The following is an 18367-nucleotide window of genomic DNA, read 5'->3' on the forward strand; positions in this document are numbered from 1 at the left end:
GGGCAAGGCGCCAGACCCAAGGCCTTCATCTTGGTGATGGCAGCAAACAGAAGCCCTGGGACCGCTGGGACCATATCCCCCTTGACACTGACCACCTTGGGTGGTTTGGGGAACCTCTTCTGAAGCTTTCTAAAGGAGATGAGCACCAGCAGCAGTCCTTCTTGTGTGGCCTGCATCTTTGTGCAGCTTCTTTGGCTAGACTTTTGGGATGCAGGAACAGCGATACAATAGGAAACCTAGCAATAACCATCCCAGGAGAAGCATTTTTTGTGGGAAAGGGCAGGGAATGTGGGGCCCTTGATTTGAGCTCGAGATGAGAAGCAGCAGCTGTTGTTGAGGTTAGGCAGAGCTGTGGCAGTGGTCTTGGCAGGGGAGCTCATGTCCACTGGTCTAGAGCTGGCTGGGGAGTAGATGAGGAGAGAGGGGCTTGCAGGCTTTCAGCTGTGAACAGGCCTCTTCCTGCTCTTCATCCTTTGATGTTTTCCACCAGACATATAAGAGCTGCTTGTACTGAGGCAGCAAAGCCCCCGAATGTTTATCCAAGGCTGTCATTGGTGGTGAAAACTGGAATGCCTAGCAGAGACAATTGGAAAGAGGGGAGGCAACTGCACATAGGGCTGTCCTGCCTCTTTTTCCCTCTCCCTGAGGCCTTACCTCTTCCCTTTAAGGAAAAAGAAGCTGGAAATGTGTGAAGGATGGGATTCATGCATCTTGAGATTGTGGAAGGGGTTAGTGGGGAAGAACAGAAAGATGGAGAGGTTGCAGACTACTCTGATTTTACTGAAAGACTGTAAGGAGATGACACTCAAACTTGGTTTAGGTTGCAGCATGTTGAGATTAAAAGGGATGGTAAAGTATACAAATACCATAAGCAAGTTAAAGGGGAGGTAGCCCCTTCAACTGGCATGTGTGGCTCTTCTGACAGACCTTATATCTATCTGTCTTGTTACTACAGACTCGCTAATGCAAACACCATCAGCTCTTTTAGGGTTTTATGGAAGTTTGCTAGCAAAATACTGGCTCCAAGGCCAGATCCTGGCTATGTTTGGGCATGAGAGACTGCAACTGCTAATAACTAATGCTAAGCTGACCTTCATGCTGCCATCTAGTGTTTCCTCACAGACAGAAACAACATCCCCAAAAAGAGAGTGAAGCTCCATAATGCTGTATTCAGAACAAACGTAATTTATTCCTGCTGAAATACAACGCTGGACAACACACAAGCTGAAGGAGAAGGAATGGGGACGAGACATGCAGAGGACCCAGTGCTCAGGGTGAATGTTTAGGGAGACGCCTTTTCTTAAAAAAATTTGTAACTATTTCATCCAGGAACAGGGAGACATCTTCACAGCAAGATAATTATTCAGAACCAGAATTTGTCCTCATTTGTTTTTCACTCTGTGAAATTAATATGGCTGTTTGCAAGGTGCAACAGTACACAACAGAGCAAGAATCCAAGCAGAAGCTTGTCTTAACCAAGAAAGACCAGCATAAGAAGCTTGGCAGGTTCTTCTTGTCTGTCCTTGCTACTCTCATAAAAAACACATGGTATGTTTACTTCACAGCCATCAGATGCTGATTTTTCTTTCAATTATACATGATGGCTAACAAGAAGTAACAAGTTATTGCTGGGGGAACTTACAAAAGATTTGACTCTTGGCCCTTCAAAGCTTGATCCCTGGCTTTGAGGAGCTGTAACAGGATGCTTTTCCAACTGTTGCACATCCTGGATTCATGCTGGAACTGTAGAACTCTAACCATAATAATAACAACTCAAGAGTTCCTGGGCTGGATGATGCAATTACAACAGAGAGAGCATTCTTTTTCCCCAGGCTTCTTTAAGGTGTTTTGAGTCAAAGTCCAAAACAAACACGAAGCATCCAAAATCATTGTTCTCTTTTGAAGAAAACCGTGACTTCTGAGCTTTGCTTCCTGATAATCTGAGCAGGAAAGCTGCCAGGAAGGATTGCACAAGTGAAAAATGGCAAAAATCAGCTAATTTAAGAAAACAGACCGCCCAGAAGGAAAGCCATAATGAGCAGCCTTTAAAGGGCTCCAGCTGCCATTGTATGAAATCAGGTATGAATTTAGTCATTTGCAGGAAAGTTTTCCCATTTAAAATAAAATTTTGGTAGCAATAGAACACACATGTGTTTGAACATTATGTATACAAACTGACTGCATGTTCTCAGTGCGGTCATAACACAGCTTGTTTAGGTGAAGAGGAAGATCATCACAGCAAAGAACAGAACTAAACTCTTCAGCAGAAAGGACCATGTAATTCTCTGCTTGCAAATCACCTCTCAAGTCAAAACATGAAAGTTGTCTCAGGCCTTTAGGTCTTTCAAAGACCTAGTCCACAGAACAGAAAGTCCTCAGGTGCGTAATGGTAGAGTCCATGTGTCTCATTCATACTATTCCTGTTTTTTCACCAAGAGAACAAGTACATCCCAATCCCACCAAACAGAGCTTACTGCTGGATTAAGGCATCATTATTCTTCCTCTCCAGCTGTTAGTACCAGGCTGTAACATCCATGTAGGTACCAAAAGCTTCCTCCTAAACACACTGGACAAAAAAGCAGCCTTTCTTTATGCTTAGTGGACTTTGAATTCAGACCCAATTGAGTTGTATGCTCTGAATATAGGGCTTTTATTTTCCAAAGCTCACATTTAATGCTCATTGCTGTGGAAGGAAGTCACATTCTCTTTCAGTTCATGGTTCTCCCCCCTTCCATCGAGTCATGATGACACTTGGCAAGGGTAAGTGAATGAAAAAAGACATGCTTCAGCTCTCTTCCAAAGTGCTCAGGATTTCTGTGGATTAAAAAAAGAGCAGGAGACTCCTGTTTTACAGCTTCATCTCCAAAGAGCCCATCTGAGAATACCACAGGGCAAAGGCTTGAAAACCAAGAGCACGTGTCTGTAAGCAGTCTCTTCGGGATCTGCATCATCTGCTTGCTTACAAAGCGGCCACATGCTTGCTGGTGTGGGATATGGGGCCCACAGAGCAATGGCCGTACAGCTCCAAAACAACTATGCACCATCCAGCAGGGAGAGACTGCCACTGGGGCTCTGGCTTTGGGGTTCACCAAAATCTGAAGTGGACTGGGGTACTCCTTTCTGAGTGACCACTGCTTTTACGCCATGGGGAAGCGGGTGAGGGCTTTGTGGATAAGACATGGGCCAAAGCCACAGGAATCAACACAAAGCTTGTGGGGAACATGCCATGGTTTCTGCTCTCCAGTCCTCTGCCAATCAGTCTAAGTGAACCAATATTTTTTTTAACATTTTTTCTGAATTTTTTTTTAAGAGAGTTTTTGTGCAAATGTTGCAAAAGAAAATTTATTATTTCTTAAGGAACAAATTTCTTCCCACACCCACATAACTTCATTTCTCTCCCTCCTCCTCTTCCAATGATAGATTAAACATGCCAATGGGAAGCTTGCACAGCTCCAGCATTGGGTGGATTTTATTTTTTTTAAATCAAAAAGTACAAGTTCAGTTGTTCTTTTCTTCTGTTTTGGGGACAGAGATTTTGCCCTTCAGGCAAGCTGAATAAATAGGAAGGACATCAACTTCAGTATGTTGTTTGTCTCATGATGCACTATAACATTTCCCTAGTACCAGGCATGGCCGCCTCCCGAATAAGCAGAGTTAAAACTTTCCTGTAGGTGTCTAAGACCTCTTGGGCAGAAGGCCTTTCAGCCGGGTCCTTCTTCTTACATGCTGCATGGATGTCAAACAAATGCAGTCGCACAATGTCACTTCCTTCAACATGGCCCAACAAAAAATTGGAGACATCTGGGATTTTCCAGATGTCTGTCTTCTCGTCATAGGGAGGCATGAGGTCATCCTCGAATGGCACCTCTTCTCCATAGGGCCAATGCTGCTCAGGAGCTACAAACTCGCCCCGGAGCTCCCGATGACCGCACTTCACCAGCCTGCCAGCACTCCTGTTCACAAGAGGCAAAGCGTCCAGATCATTCACCAGAATGTGAAAGTCACTTGTTAGGAGATACTGAGAGAGGACCTTGTCCAGGTCATTCGAGTCGCACATCACTAAGGTGCCCAGAGGACTGCTGTGCAGGTACCGAATGATGCTCACATAGTCTATAGCAAGCATCAACCTGCGATGCCAGGTGTTCATGCCCTTGTACTTTGGAATGTGGAGAGTTTCATTCAGGCCCCTCAGGGAGCCTAGGGGATGGTACTCAGTGAGGATTGTGAACTGCTGCTCACAGTAGCCAAGCAGCCGGACAACGTGCTTGCTCTGAAGTGCTTTCAGCATCTTCAGTCCATGGAGAAAGTCCTCCTTCAGCTCTGAGTTGGTGAGCTGTGAAAGGACCACTTTGTTTTCCTTCCACTCAGAAAGGAAGACCTGAGAACACACAAGAGACACGTAAGACGTGGAGAGCCTTCTTCCATCACCTGCTACCAGCTGCCGCTGACCTCCGAATAACTGCTTAGTCACAACTGCAAATTACAGTCACCAGGCACAGTCAAGCCTTTAGGTAGGGCCACATACCTGTCACAGCAAGCGCTTGCCGAAATCATAATTACATCACAATTTCCTAAGTTTTCTTTGGAAGGGGCAATGCAGATGAATTAAATTATTTCGTACCACCCAACCACCCAGTCTTACTCTGCCACAATTGTACCACGCTCCACAAGTGCTTCACCAATCTCTGTGATTTTGCTTGTATAGCTGGATGTCGTTCGGTGTCAGGGAGGTGGCCCACAGCTCCGGTCACACTCTCCTACCTGTTCTGTGCACCTTATCAGTAGCCATATACCCCCGGATGTCTAGAGTAATGAGCTGCTGTGAGGATAATTGTAACAGCAGTATGGGCATTAATTAGCCAGCAAACAGCAAAAGCTCTTTATCTGCAGGGGAGAAGAAAGGAAAACCAAACTCACCTTTTTTACAGCGCCTTCACCAACACGCTTGAGTTTCCTGACTTCCCTATTTATGGCTTCGCAGGAGAGCCACGGGGAACAATTCTTCACGGCTCCCAATCTGAAGTACCCGAAAGGGCAGAGGCCGGGGTCCGTTTCGGCAAGTCCCGAAGCGGTGTAAAACTTATTGAGGTACAGGTAGAGAAGGGCATTCAGGAGCAGGACGGCCGCAAGCAGTAACGCCAACGAGACGGATGACACCTCCCTGGGAGGAAACTCCCTCCTAAGGAAGTGCGGTTTCTTTTCCATGGCCGTGCCTTCTGCATTCTCCGCCAAAGGCCTCGGAGGCTAAGCACGACCCTCTTCCCAGCCTGGGGATGAACGTCTGTGGGGCTTTGTCATTGCAGGCTACACCGCTGCCTCGCAGACACGCTCGCAGCCCCGAGCCTACGAGAAAGGCCACGCGTGGCAGCGGTACATGTTAAAAGCGGCGTCAAGCTCGACGCTCCCCTAGCTCTTCATCCTCCTGGTTTTTTCTAAACAGGAGGGCCCGGGCTGCCGGCCGCCCCGGGCAGGGTCGCTTGACCCCGGAAAACACAGGAGCCGCGGGACAGGGACAGGGGCGGGCAACAGGAGGAGGAGGAGGAGGAGGACCGGCCGCGCTTCCCGGCCCCGCCGCGGCCGCGCAGGGCGGTGGTGGCGGCGGCACCGCCCCGGGGCGGAGCGCAGCGACATGGCGGCCGCAGCGGCGGGGCTGGTGGCGGCGGCGGCGGCGCTGGGCGCCCTGCTGATGGCGCCCGGCCTCACGCAGCCGCACTGGGAGGGCCCGCCGGAGGGGAGCGGGGCCGGGCCCCGCGGCGGGGCGGCGGCGGAGCGGCGGCCCCCGGGGCGGATGGACCAGGCCTTGCTGCTCGTCCGTAACGAGCTGCCCGCGCAGGGCCTCCGCCTCGCCGCCCTCTCCGACTCCTGCCACCAGGTGAGCGGAGGGAGCCGCGGAGGGGTCGTGCCGTGTGTGTGTGAGCTGCTGTAGCCCCTGGGCATCATCCCTTGTCCTTTTCCTTTGCCGCTATACAAAGCAGGACCCCTTTCGCTCTCCTTTGGCACTAAGGAGCTCCCTTCACCCTCTTCTTCCACAGTGCTTGTATCAGTTCCTGGCGTTTGTCCCACCAAGCAACGGGAGCCTGAGAAAACCTGGCGTGGCGGCGGTAATGGTCGATACCCAGCATCCACTCACGCTGCTGCTCAACGGCTCTGTGGGTGACAGATTGCTCTGCAAGTATGTGGCCCAGCCCCAGGGAGCACCTGGATAGCTCTATCCTGTAGTTTGGGGCTTTTTCTTGAAGCTGTGTGCCTATTTATTGCCTGCTCATCACCTCCGTTTTCCTGACTGTTTAGACCTAGAGTTCAGTCTTCCCCACGCTGCTGTAACTGTGGCGTACGTTGTAATTGTGCTGAAAGGTTCTAGGCACAAGCAGGAGCCGAAATGGTGTGCGTTGAGCCAGCACGTGCAAGCGCCTAGTTTCTCTTGCAGAGAGTCTGTAGTTCAAGAAGACAGGTGATGTAGCAGGCAGTGCATGTGTGGTAAAGCGTATGTCTTGGGCTAGGGGAGGATAATGCTTGGCAAAGGCAGAGCCAGGTAGCTCCTTGCTAGATCATGCTGTTAGGCCAAGTTTTCAGCTTGCCTTTCCTACAAGCATTCAGGCTTACAGCCCCCCAAATGCTGCTGTGGTGCCTGCACGTAGTGGTGATGGCTCAGCAAGTCTCGTTTCCTTTATCCTTTGCAGGATTCAGTATCATTTTGGAGAGTTTGGCAATTATTCCCTTGTGGTAAAGACCCTAAGTGCAAGCACCAAAACTGTTTCTTGTGACCTAGTCATCAATGAAGGCCCTATCAACAGCTACCTCCGTATGTAATGCTCTGTTTTCCCCTTTCATTCTACAACTTGCATGTCTCCCAGCAGAGCCAACTTCCTAAAAAGCCTGCGCAGCCACTCATGCTGTGCTGAAGATGTGTCATGGGCTTGCTCCTCTCTCAGCATCTTGCCTCCTTACATTTTATACACCTGTCTTGAGGTCCTGACCAGGATTGGGCCTCTTCACATGATATACTGTATGACCACAACCTTTTTGCAGCAGGGATTAGCCCAGAAAAATCAGTGGGTGTGTGCCCAGAGGGAGGTATTTTTGTAGTTAGTTCCTCTTTCCCTGCATGTTTATGTATGTACACAAAATCCTCCCTCTTCTTGCCTCTGTCTTGCTTCTCACACAAAATGGGAGACAATTCATACAGTATTTGGATTTTTGTTTGTTGTTGTGCTTTTAATTTTAAACCTCACATCTTGCTTTTTTGTCCATCTCTTTTCCAGGGCTCTTTCAAACTCTTGTCTATGTCTCTTCCATTCTTTTCCTTTACATTAGGTTATTCTTCATCCTTCCAGTTTTCTAGCTGTAAAGAAAAATTCCCCATGCTTGCAAACTTGGTGTATTACCTCTCCCCTGTCTTCTTCATGTTGAGGCTGTTTCTAAATCTCTAGTTTCTTCTTCAGAACGTATAGCACATTGACTCTTTTCTCACCATTGCCTTGTGATGCAGTGCAGTTGTGTTTTGCCTTTTTTTTATGCTGAGATGTGCAGTCGCTGAGCTGCACTTTGAAACTAGCTTGCTTTTCTTTTGGGTTGTTTTGGGTCTTGTGGGTTGTTTTTTTCTCTGGGACTTAGGCTGGGGATATGTATTGCATGGAGAAGGTGGTGTGATGATTGGTGGGTTGGGCTTTTTGTCATGTTTGTTTCACGCTTGGCCAAGCCCAGGCTGCGGAATGGTTGTTAGACCATTTATAGAGTTGTGTTCTTCTCTCTTTCATGTAGCTATTGTCTTTGCTTTCCTGGTTTACATGGGGATCCTTGCTCTCCTGATTGTGGGGCGCCTTTTTATGAAGTAAGTGAACAGTATTGTAATACCTCCTTGCACATGAAGTGGGGCCGTCAGTTTAGAAACACACGTCATAGTGTGGTAGTGCTTCAGAGTCCCACCGTAGTCCTGTTTGCAGATCAGATCCTGTTACCAGGCTGCCATGTATGAGTTAAGCTGTGATAGGTGTCCATATGATAATAAATCCAGAGTGATACGATTTCCCTTGAGGGGTTTCTTGCAGCCTTGTTAGCTTGTGTGTAGAGTGGCTACTGCAGAGCAGCTGATGTCCGCTGTAAGCTCACACACGCCCAGCCTCATCCTCCCGTGGCTTGTTCCTGGGTCTAGCCCTGAATCGGTAACACAAGTCAGTGGGAACTAAGCATGTGTAGCATATGCAGCCTTCCATCCTGTGTACTGAATGACGTGAGTCATCCCTGCCTGTAAACAACCCGAGAATAAAGCCCCTGAACCTGAGCTTGTGGCAGTGTAATTACTTAGGTGGACTTAACTGAGGTCCCAGGTACTGAATCTCAGTATTATGTATGTGAGCTGGGAAAACAGAAATAGGGACTGTCCCAGCTTTTGATTTATGCTGCTAAATAGTTGATATTAAGATGAAATTGGCTATAAAGTATTTCTTGTTTTGTGTTTTAAACTGTTAATAATTTTCAGAATTGATCCAGTCAGAAACTGGGTTTACAAGAAACTGAACCCCAGAGAAACTGATCATCTGATTAATTCTGTGAGTGACCACAGTATCTTTCATTTGCATTCTGTAGTGTTTTCATCTCTCAGGAACACACACTATCTGGACATCTGGGGACTTGTTTATTACTAATCATCTTCCCGTTGTGCATGTTCCCCTTGGCAAATCTTGTATTGATGTCAGCCAGGCAATTGTATGTCAATGGAGAGTGCTAGACTGGGTTTCCATACAAGTTTAGCGGATTCCCAGTAGAACTCTTGCAAGTCTTGAACATATAGCTTTGTGCCCTCTTTAGTTCCCTTGAAGCAAACGTGTTGGTGAAAATACTGTCCCCTTCTGACGTAGACAATATAAGGGAAGGGAAGAAATGCCAGCTTTCGTGTCTGCTTCCAGCACAGTAGAAATTTTAGCAGGATCTACTCTTAAGTCAAGATTTCTCTAGCAGCCCTAGAGCTGGCATTTCTATGTGAGCTTTGTTTTGTACTAGAATATAGATAGATCATCACAGTCTGGGCTTCACATCTAGGAGCTCCAAATATGTCTAGAATCAAAAGACTTGGGAGCAGAGCTGCAGCAATTCTTGTAGTTGTTCATCTCCACAGCTGTGTTACAGCGATGTCTGCTTCTCTATGCTGTCACTGGGGGCTTATCAGAGTGATTTAGGAACTTGATTGGAGAGAAGCCACTCCTGTGTTTAAAACAATTAATTTTCTGCTGGTTTAGCTCTCTAAACAATCTCTCTGTGGTGTCAGAAAAGTGCCAATGGCATGGGATGGATCCTGTTTGAGAGTCAGCAACTGGATCTGCTCAGCTCTGTTGTAAAGCAGCACTCACAGTGACAGCAAGTCTGTGGCTGATTTGGACTGGACCCAACTCTCAGGAGTCTCAAACACAGGCTCTTTTCACTGCATTATTGTTTCCATCCTGGTCAAAGGTGGAGTGTGGAGCATCTGCAAATATTATTGCAATATGGTGGAGCCATGGAGGGGCTAGAAGTAGCAAGTGGGGAAACAAAAGGAAAAGGAAGATGGGGAGAACAAAGACAAACACAGTATGTGAAAGTTTGCAGTTTGATGGCCTTTGTTGCCTAGGCAGCTGATGCAGCTGCTGACTTGTTCTTCATGTGTCTGGTTTGTTCCCAAAGGAGCTTGGGTCCCCGAACACAACAGACTCCGTTAGCAGTGATCCCACCCTGCATTTGTGGAGCACAGCTTCTCGGCAGCGGCTGCGTTCCCTGGACACATTCCGAGGGTGAGCATAAGACCTTGCTCAAAAGCAACTCTTCCAAGAAGAATGGGATTTTTCCAATGGCCATCTGACAGCGTATGGAAATATATAGCAGATGGATGGTTCAAGGCGGTCTATTTCACTTGGAAGATAATCAAGGTTTTAATTATTGGATTTTCCAAAACACTTTGCAGTTGATCTAGTTTGAGGAAACATTAAAGTTGTGGCAGAGGGTGGAAAAGAACAAGATATGTTCAGTGCGAAAACTCTATGTGAAGGAGCTTACTCCAGTTCACCGCCACCCATGATCTTTGAAACGCTGCTTCCTAGTTGGCAAAGCTGGAAACCTTGTACATAATCTTGCTTTAAAAATAAAATAAACCAGATCTCACAGTTATAAACGTTTTAATGGGGGTAAACATTAACTGTGTGTTCATATATATGTATTTCATCAACATGTGATACTTTGCGTGTGGTTTTTTTGTTGTCTTTCTAGGCTCTCTCTTATAATTATGGTGTTTGTTAACTATGGAGGAGGAAAATACTGGTTCTTCAAACATGAGAGTTGGAACGGTAAAGTACAATTGAGACAGTTAATCTGGGTTTTAACTGCAGTGGTATCTAGATATGGTTAGCATTCCAGCTGCTGCAGCAAGCTGTTGCTTAGCTGAAGGCTGGGACGCTCTGCCAGTTTGCCTCAGCAGGGTATCTGGCCTGTTAGGTTAATGGGCAAAGCAGTGTATAGTCCTGCTCGTTACAACACAGTGATGGGATGGTTTCAGATCACAATCGGTGTGTAACCTTTCCATTTTTGACACAGGTTCATATCTTTAACTTTTCTGTGTTGTTTAATGACCACAGTCAAGCTGATGGTGCTCAATGCTGTACAAACATGAATGCCTTGATTGGCAAGCTGATGGGGAAGGGGTCAGGCATTGTGCTGCCCTAGTGGAGAATAGCAAAGATCCCATCCCTGAAATCTTTCCCAAGACACAGCAATCAGTTCTGACCCTATTTTTGAAGAATGCTAAAAGCAGTGAAGCAAGATGGTTAGCTCTTTGTAAGTTTTGTGTATAACATGTTTTAGATTTGGGGGCATCAGATAATTGCAAGCAGCCTGCAGTTCCTCTGGAAACTCAACAATAATGTTGTTAAAATTTAGGGAGGGTTTGAGGTAAATAATGTGTTCCTTCATATTTCTCTGTAGGATTAACAGTGGCAGATCTGGTGTTTCCATGGTAAGTCTTCCTGAAGAATAGTTCTTGTGTCAAGTGATTCCTTATGCTAAGGGTTGCAAGCAGAACACTGTGCGCACCTTGCCTCCATGTGGAAATGTATCTGGAGGGGAGAATTTGCGTTGAACGGTTGATAGGAATCTGCCCCTCCGGATAACAGCATCATCCTTATGAACCAGTAGAATTGCTAAGTGCTTTTGGCCGCCCCACATCCTCCTTCCTCTCCCCACACAATGTCAGCAGGAGGCCCAGGGTTACCCTGCCAGTGCAAGTGCAGTATCCCCAAGGAGCTCATTGCCACGCTACTGTATTGAAGGCAGTCAGTCTGGCAAGATCCAAAGCTGGACTGATATGTATCCAGAGATAAAATAGCTGAGGGAATTCTGGATTAAGCTAATCTCTCTATAACCAGGGAATGGTCTTACAGGGAAGCAATTATCCCATGTGCCCCTAGCACGCTTCTCTAAAATACACACCGGTTGTGGTTACTTTTGGAGGTGGCAGCTGGACTTGGACTATGAACCTAATCTAGGGGGCAGGAGCGGATCAGTTCTGAATTTGAATCATAGATTTGCACCTTGTGTTTTACTGCTCTGAAGATGCTGATTTAATTTTGGGTAATGGAATTTTTTGGTGGCATATGTATTGCTGCAAAAAGACTGGAATGCAATTACTTCCCTGAACTTTATTGCCTCAACTGACCACTGGAAGAGGTGGAAAGGTCCCATAGTGCAAGTTCAGTTGTCTGGGAATTTCTAGCAATCAGAGGAAATAAAGTTGTCCAATTTCAATCAATGCATGCATTTCTGTTGGGACAATGCAGGCTACTCTTAGCTTTAGTGTTTGCTGTCATGCACATGTGTGATGAGACATCCGTCAGCTCCATTTCCCATCTGTTGTGTTCTCCAGGTTTGTGTTCATCATGGGGACATCGATATCATTGTCACTGAGCTCCATGCTGAGGCGGGGAAGTTCCAAGCAGAAGTTGCTTGGGAAAATCCTCTGGAGGAGTTTTCTGCTAATTCTGCTGGGAATCATAGTTGTGAATCCCAATTACTGCCTTGGACCATGTGAGTGGAACTTGCTTACTTCCTTGTGTTTCTGCAACTGTTGTTCTTGCCTCCTTGGCTGGGCTGTTGAGAAAACAGTGTCAGCCTTGCTGTACTGACCAGTTGCATGGGGGCAGTTTGGTATCCTGTAGAGTGCTGTTCAGTTCTGCACTGATGCAGTTCTCTCTGTCTGACCCCTGTGCCAACCACTGTTTATCATCTTAGTGGTGACTTTCCCAGGGTTACGATTTACAGAAAGTGGGGTGGCAGAGTGGAGATGTCCCTTGTACCTGCAGGCGCAGTGGGTCTCAGCTCTCCCTGGAGAAGGGTAGCTTTCGTATTTACAAAAGAGCCCATGTCTGCTCCTCTTCCACATTGCTTGCATGTTTTCCAGTGTCCTGGGATAATCTGCGTATTCCTGGTGTGCTCCAGAGGCTGGGATTCACATACCTGGTGGTTGCTGCTCTCGAACTCCTGTTTACAAGAGCTGGGGCTGAGAGTAGGACCTTGGTGAGTTAACGTGGGGAGATGACAAGTGATACTGGCGTAGGGTTTGGGAGCTTTTGCTTTTGTTTGGGCACAAAGACCACATGAGAAATGATGAGAAAATGCAGTGTCTTACCTGATGTGTAGTACAGTGTGACCTGGCAGAAATTTTGGGGAACACACACTCTTCGGTGTCCCAGTCTGCATTTTATCATATCTAGCTTTGCTTTATTTGAGGATTTCACTGATCCATTCAGATGGTGCTTAGAAGCAGGCATTCCCAGGCACGTTGATGACTTTCCACTGCCAAGGGACCCCAGGGACAGGCATCTGTATGCGGAGTCCCGTGGCCTGTGTTTTGTCCAGTTAATTTTGGTAGTGTTTTTTCACAGCAGGGGAAAGTAATACTGCTTTTTGGCCTTTATGGAGTCTGTTTTCCCAAAAGGCTTTTGTTCTACTCATGAATCAAAATCCCTTTTGACATTTACCAAGCTAAAAAACATTGTGGGCTTTTGTTTTGGTTTGGTTTGTTTCTCTCCCTCCCCCAAGTAACTAAGTGTCTGGAAATCATTTGTGAAGATGAAAGGTCTGTTGGTAGAACCCAGTTCTGTAATGACAACAGCTCCCTCTTGTATCTGGGAGACTGCCTGCCAGGAAGTACAGGATGTCCCCAAGGGCATGTTTTTTACTTGCCAGCTAATAAGCCCCTCCCTCCATCTCATGCAGGAGATGCCATGTCCTGCTCTGCAGGATATTCTCCCTTACTGGCCACAGTGGATTTTCATTCTGATGTTAGAAGTGATTTGGCTCTGCCTGACCTTTTTGTTACCAGTGCCAGGTTGTCCCAGGTAAGACTCTGCACTCAGACTACTTTCTGTGGGGCATCAGATTGGCTTTCTTCTGTTGAGTAGAAAATACATTTTATTAGCTATAGGGAAAGAATGAAGAGGAAAGCTTTTAGGCCAGCAGGGTTAAAGGAAGCATTCATCATGTGAAAAAACTTTATTTCCTTTGGTACTAAAGTACCAGGTGTTATAAAGGTGACCTCATTGTTCCTTTCTATCTAAAGAGGAGGATTAAAATCTCCCTGAGGTCTGTGTACAGCAATATATGAACATTGCAATGTCATCCCTGTCTCTATCTTTGCCCCTTTAAAGGGTCAGCACTTGCAGAGCAGGTGGAGCAGCTGGCTGGGTAGCCAGGGCTCAAGTAAAGCATTGCTTTAGGCTCACAATACTGCCTGCCTCCTCATGACCCAGCTGCTCGTGGCATTGCAATAATCAAAACAAGGTGGCCACCACCCAGCTGTCATGTAGGACCTGTGTTTCACTGTGTGCCTCTGGCCAGGGAAAATATTCAGCATTTAGTGGCTGGGCCAGTGGCCCTGCTACTATTCAGGTGGAGTATACCAACACTTTGTGCCATAACCTGTTTGCTTCTGTCCTAGGGGCTATCTTGGTCCTGGGGGCATTGGAGACTTTGGAAACTATCCCAACTGCACTGGAGGAGCAGCTGGTTACATTGATCGTTTGCTTCTTGGAGAAAAGCATATATATCAGCATCCCTCTTCAAGTGTAAGTAGCTTTTGGTTTGCAGCGTGAAGCCACAGGTGAGCACTGAACATAGCTGTCAGGGTGGCTTGGAAATGATACATGCAGGGGGATGGAAGAGAAAGGAGATTGGTTGCTCAGGTGCCCTGTAACAACTCTTTTCTCTCGAAGGTGATTTACCAAACAACAATGCCATATGATCCTGAAGGGATCCTGGGGACCATAAATACCATTCTTATGGCATTTCTGGGACTGCAGGTACCTCTTTTCTTTCTGGCTGTGTGCTATAATGGGAAGATTTGAAGGAATCTTGGAAGTGGGGAGGCAGCTTGGTTTCTTCATTTAAGGCCAAGACTGGTTCTAACAAAACCTTTTCCAGAGCAATGCTTTCAGGCTGACTTAGCCTGAGATGAGTGTCAGAGAAGTGGAATCTAACTTGGCAGTAGCTTGCATTAGATAAACCGAGACTTTTTCTCAGTTTTTGTAAGGGATGGACACAAGAAGTTTGCAAAATATCCACCCAGAAACTTCCTTTGCTTGTTTTAAGGTTGGGCTTATGCTGGGAGTAGGCTGGCTCTGCATGTTGGAAAATAGGGCCAAGAGATGCATAGACTTCACAGCTTCATTTTAAACATACGGTTTTAAAGGTTGCAGCTGTACATGTCCCCCATTGCTAATTTTCCGCTTGATATGCAGTGTTAGCTGTCTTGCATAGGTGCTATGGGCATGCTCACCTTCCCAGACACGAGGGAGGCAGGGGTTCACATCAGTGTTACCAACCAACATCAAAACCTCACAGCTCACCACTGTGTTTAAAATAGGATATCATGATGCTTTTTGATGCAGTTCTAGTTAGTCATTGCTGGCTTTTCTGTCTGTGCAGCAGCTGTTAACCAAACTGAAACTCTTGTGCTGGGAAAGGAATATTACCACATGTAGCACTGGGTAAAAATTGATTGGGAATCTCTGTGGGGCAGAGCTTGGAACAGAAGTGTGACACTGAAGAATTAGTCATCACGACACGCTTCTCAGTGGTGCATGAAAAGGAGTGTGCTCCGAGCAGGCCAGGGTGTGACGTGGCGCTGTGGAGAAGCTGTTGGTTCTGGCTGGGGAGTTGATGTGGCATTGTTCCTTCGTGCAGTCCTTGCTGAGGGAGGTGGAGCTTGAGTCACATTGTGTTACCCTAATAAGGTTGCTTGTTCCCTTCCTCAGTGTTAATGTAGCAGGGAAGGGAGAAAAGGTGCACCTCTACTGCCGAGTGGGTTGCATTTACATATTTTCCCCATTTGTGTCCATTCTTTGCAAAGAGTTCCCATTCTGAGCCTTTCAGCCACTTAGTTGATAGAAATCCTGTTTCATGTTCTCTGTCTTGGCACCGGTAACTGGTGGCAAGTATGTCTGGCTCTCGAAATGTAGTAACGTTTATGGGCATTAATTCATATTTTGTATTCTTTTTATATTAGGCGGGAAAAATTATCTTGTTGTACAAAGACCAGCACAAACAAATTATGAGTCGGTTCGTCATATGGAGCATAGTAATGGTAAGTCAGATAGTTATGTAGCTCTTTAACAGACATGTATTTTTATGCAACATAAACTTGGTATTTCTGAAACATGCTGCAGTGGTTATATAAACTTTAGCAACTTTCTATTTCAGGGAATTATTTCTGCTATCTTGACAAAATGTTCTAAAGAAGAAGGGTTTATTCCCATAAACAAGAACTTATGGTAAGCAAAAAGCAAAAAAGCATACAACTTTTAGTATGATTTTGTTAAAGTACTATTTTACCTTGGAGAATGTTTCACCTTTCTTGTCTTGAGATCTGTCTGTATCATATAGTTCTCTAATCTTGCTACTGAAAATGTGTGTAGGTCAATATCGTATGTGACAACCATGAGCTGCTTTGCCTTCATCCTCTTACTGCTGATATATTACCTTGTGGATGTCAAGAGACTATGGTCAGGTGCTCCATTTTTCTACCCAGGTCAGTAAAATCACGGCAGGAAACTTATTCCTTCCAATTCCTTCTGCACTGATACTATCCTTTTATGTATTCCGTGCTTCCCTTGTCTTTAAAAGAGTTGGGATTTAGAATGAGGTAACCTGAAGGATGCCAGAATGATTAACTTGAGCTGAATCTTTGCATAGAACTGGGACACTTGAGACCAGATACTTACGAGAGGGACTGTCAAAAATGAGAGCTGGAAGGTGCTCTTGCCCAATGACTGTTCTCAGTTTGGTCTTGAGTTAAGGTCCCAGGGAACCGCTGCCTAGTACCAAGGAAAATACCACAGCTAGTTCGTAGTTGGTTTTGGAAAGGACTGCTGCGACTTGGGTAACCTAATGGGAAACTCCAAGGCCTGTCAACAGAGTAATACCACTTCTGAAGATGTGGAAGACTAAATCCCCTGGGCAGCTGTGTAGGTTCTGTCTCTGTTTTTTTAGATAAGCCTGTCTCCCAAAGCATCCCACTGTGGTTTTAACCACACTGGGCTCTTGACAAACATCAGAGTACAGAATGCAAACCCACAGCAGAGGAAACCTTTCAGCAGCTTTGGTGTCTGGTGTCTGGACAGGAAGATGGGTAGGGTGACAGCATGGTATCGTATCTCCTACCAGAAATCCCAGAGCTTTGAAGGGCAGTCAGCATTTGTTTGTAAAGGCAACAGTTCTGACCAAATAGGTTGGCACTTGGCCATCCTGAAGACCATACCTGTGATTATTCTCCTTGTCAATAAAATTGCAGGATACTGATTTGGTTGTATTTTCAATTTAGCATATAGGTTGTCTGTATTTCTTTTCAATAAACGTTTTGGGGGAGAGAGGCCCTCAGACTGTATTTGAAAACACAAATGTGTAGCATCTTTGGGGCAAGTAACATTAGCTGTTGTTGTCTCGGTGCTGCTCTGTTTCATAAGCCTGGCATGCCTCTGCCTGCTTACTCTGAAGCAAGCTCATACCTGCTCTTTCAGATGGTATGACCTGTGCTTACTTTCAGGAATGAATTCAATCCTGGTCTACATTGGACATGAAGTGTTTGAAAACTATTTCCCTTTTAAGTGGAAGATGCAAGACAGTCAATCCCACGCAGAGCATCTGACTCAAAACCTCACTGCAACAACTCTTTGGGTCATAATATCATATTTACTTTACAGGAGAAGGATATTTTGGAAAATCTGATAGAGGTGGTCAAGGTGTAGCGGGCCCAGATTCTGATGGGGCAAGTGCCTAAGGTGGATTAGCCTGAAATATTGCCACTCGTGCTAGGCAGTATTACTAAAAAGGGATACTAGTTCAAGTTTACAGTGCCATGGAAGTTGTCATCAAGACACTTTTATGTGACTTAAGGGACAATATTTTCCTATTTAGCAAAAACTTACTAGTCTGCTGCAGTTGCTCTCTTTCTGTTTTCTGTATTTTGTAAATATTTTACTGATCTCCCTCCTTAATATAGAGAAACAACATACCACAACAGTTGGGCAAAGACAGCCTGATGGTGCTTACAAAAGGAACTGCAAGGGATATGGGTGGTGACTGCAAGGGGTTATCAGAATGGGACTGTGGTAACAGTCGCTGCATCTGACAAGGCACCCCCTAACTCACATGGTCTGGAGTTCGCGTATACCCTTGGCACTTGCCATGTGCCTGTGCCACTCTGGCTACTGGCACACATTTAACTCAGCCATCTTTTTGACTTGGCAGCGCTGGCAGCATCCTCAGCCCTGCACTTGGGTTGGCGGTACAGTGACTGTCTGGGAAAGCTCAGGGGCACCTCTGTGCTACAGCATGCTGTAGAAAGTGGTGACTCAACTGATCATTCTTCATTGTGTTCTTCCAATCTGGTCTTGGATCAAAACCTTAGGTTTAGGATCCTGCTGAAGCCTGCTGCCAAAGATGTCTTCTGTTGGCTTATTAATCAGCATGCTGCTGCTACAGGTTTAGCAGCCCATCTGTGCATGTTCTGGGCCTTTGTGTTACATACCTCTAGCATGGATAAGGTCCAAGTTTCACATGCTACACTCTAAGAGTGCAGAAAGGCCAGTTCCTATTGACTTTGTATAATCACTTGGGTATTACCGAAGTTTGATCAAAGCGATCCTCTTTAAAAATGGATTTACATAAGGGCCCTGAATCTGAAAACCAGCAATACAGGTAGAATTCAACTAAAAAGGAGGAGATAACAGACCAAGTCAATGTAAGATATTAGTTTTTGGCAACTCGGGAAATTCACTCATGCTGTGATTTCCAAACTAGTGCTAATAAAAAGCCTGAAATACCCTGCTATGTTCTCTGTGTATGTATAAAG

At 46.0% G+C, this 18367-nt stretch overlaps 2 protein-coding genes across 4 annotated transcripts; one reads left to right on the forward strand and one right to left on the reverse strand.

Annotated features, from left to right (window-relative positions):
• Positions 1-1169: 1169 nt before the first annotated feature.
• POMK (protein O-mannose kinase) lies at positions 1170-5577 on the reverse strand. Its single transcript, XM_030009545.2, has 2 exons — positions 4918-5577; positions 1170-4378 (listed from the first exon to the last, which is right to left on the reverse strand). Exons 1-2 carry the CDS (start codon positions 5203-5205, stop codon positions 3605-3607), a joined length of 1062 nt encoding a protein of 353 aa, XP_029865405.1. The 5' UTR covers positions 5206-5577; the 3' UTR covers positions 1170-3604.
• A 37-nt stretch (positions 5578-5614) lies between these two features.
• On the forward strand, positions 5615-18338 carry HGSNAT (heparan-alpha-glucosaminide N-acetyltransferase). Of its 3 annotated transcripts, XM_041123543.1 has the most exons (18): positions 5626-5872; positions 6033-6172; positions 6681-6802; positions 7762-7831; positions 8480-8549; positions 9448-9564; positions 9658-9764; positions 10237-10313; positions 10948-10978; positions 11885-12045; positions 12419-12534; positions 13237-13358; positions 13958-14084; positions 14232-14318; positions 15524-15601; positions 15718-15788; positions 15933-16045; positions 17060-18338. In XM_041123543.1, exons 1-18 carry the CDS (start codon positions 5630-5632, stop codon positions 17239-17241), a joined length of 2034 nt encoding a protein of 677 aa, XP_040979477.1. In that variant the 5' UTR covers positions 5626-5629; the 3' UTR covers positions 17242-18338. The 3 variants fall into 3 exon arrangements, with proteins under 3 accessions (XP_029865382.1, XP_040979477.1, XP_040979483.1); XM_030009522.2 differs by lacking the exon at positions 9448-9564 and having other exon boundaries at positions 5615-5872; XM_041123549.1 differs by lacking the exons at positions 5626-5872; positions 6681-6802 and having other exon boundaries at positions 6061-6172.
• The last annotated feature ends 29 nt before the right edge of the window (positions 18339-18367 follow it).

The sequence above is a fragment of the Aquila chrysaetos genome, chromosome 1 (assembly GCF_900496995.4).
Source record: "Aquila chrysaetos chrysaetos chromosome 1, bAquChr1.4, whole genome shotgun sequence".
In the NCBI taxonomy this organism is placed as follows: Eukaryota; Metazoa; Chordata; class Aves; order Accipitriformes; family Accipitridae; genus Aquila; species Aquila chrysaetos.

Coding starts and splice junctions, on each gene's coding strand:
- POMK (XM_030009545.2), bottom strand. CDS start 5,205: ATGGAAAAGAAACCGCACTTCCTTAGGAGGGAGTTTCCTCCCAGGGAG. Junction 4,379..4,917: donor GTGAAGGCGCTGTAAAAAAG/GTGAGTTTGGTT, acceptor GTGTGTTCTCAG/GTCTTCCTTTCTGAGTGGAA.
- HGSNAT (XM_041123543.1), top strand. CDS start 5,630: ATGGCGGCCGCAGCGGCGGGGCTGGTGGCGGCGGCGGCGGCGCTGGGC. Junction 9,765..10,236: donor TCCCTGGACACATTCCGAGG/GTGAGCATAAGA, acceptor TTGTCTTTCTAG/GCTCTCTCTTATAATTATGG. Junction 10,979..11,884: donor GCAGATCTGGTGTTTCCATG/GTAAGTCTTCCT, acceptor TGTGTTCTCCAG/GTTTGTGTTCATCATGGGGA.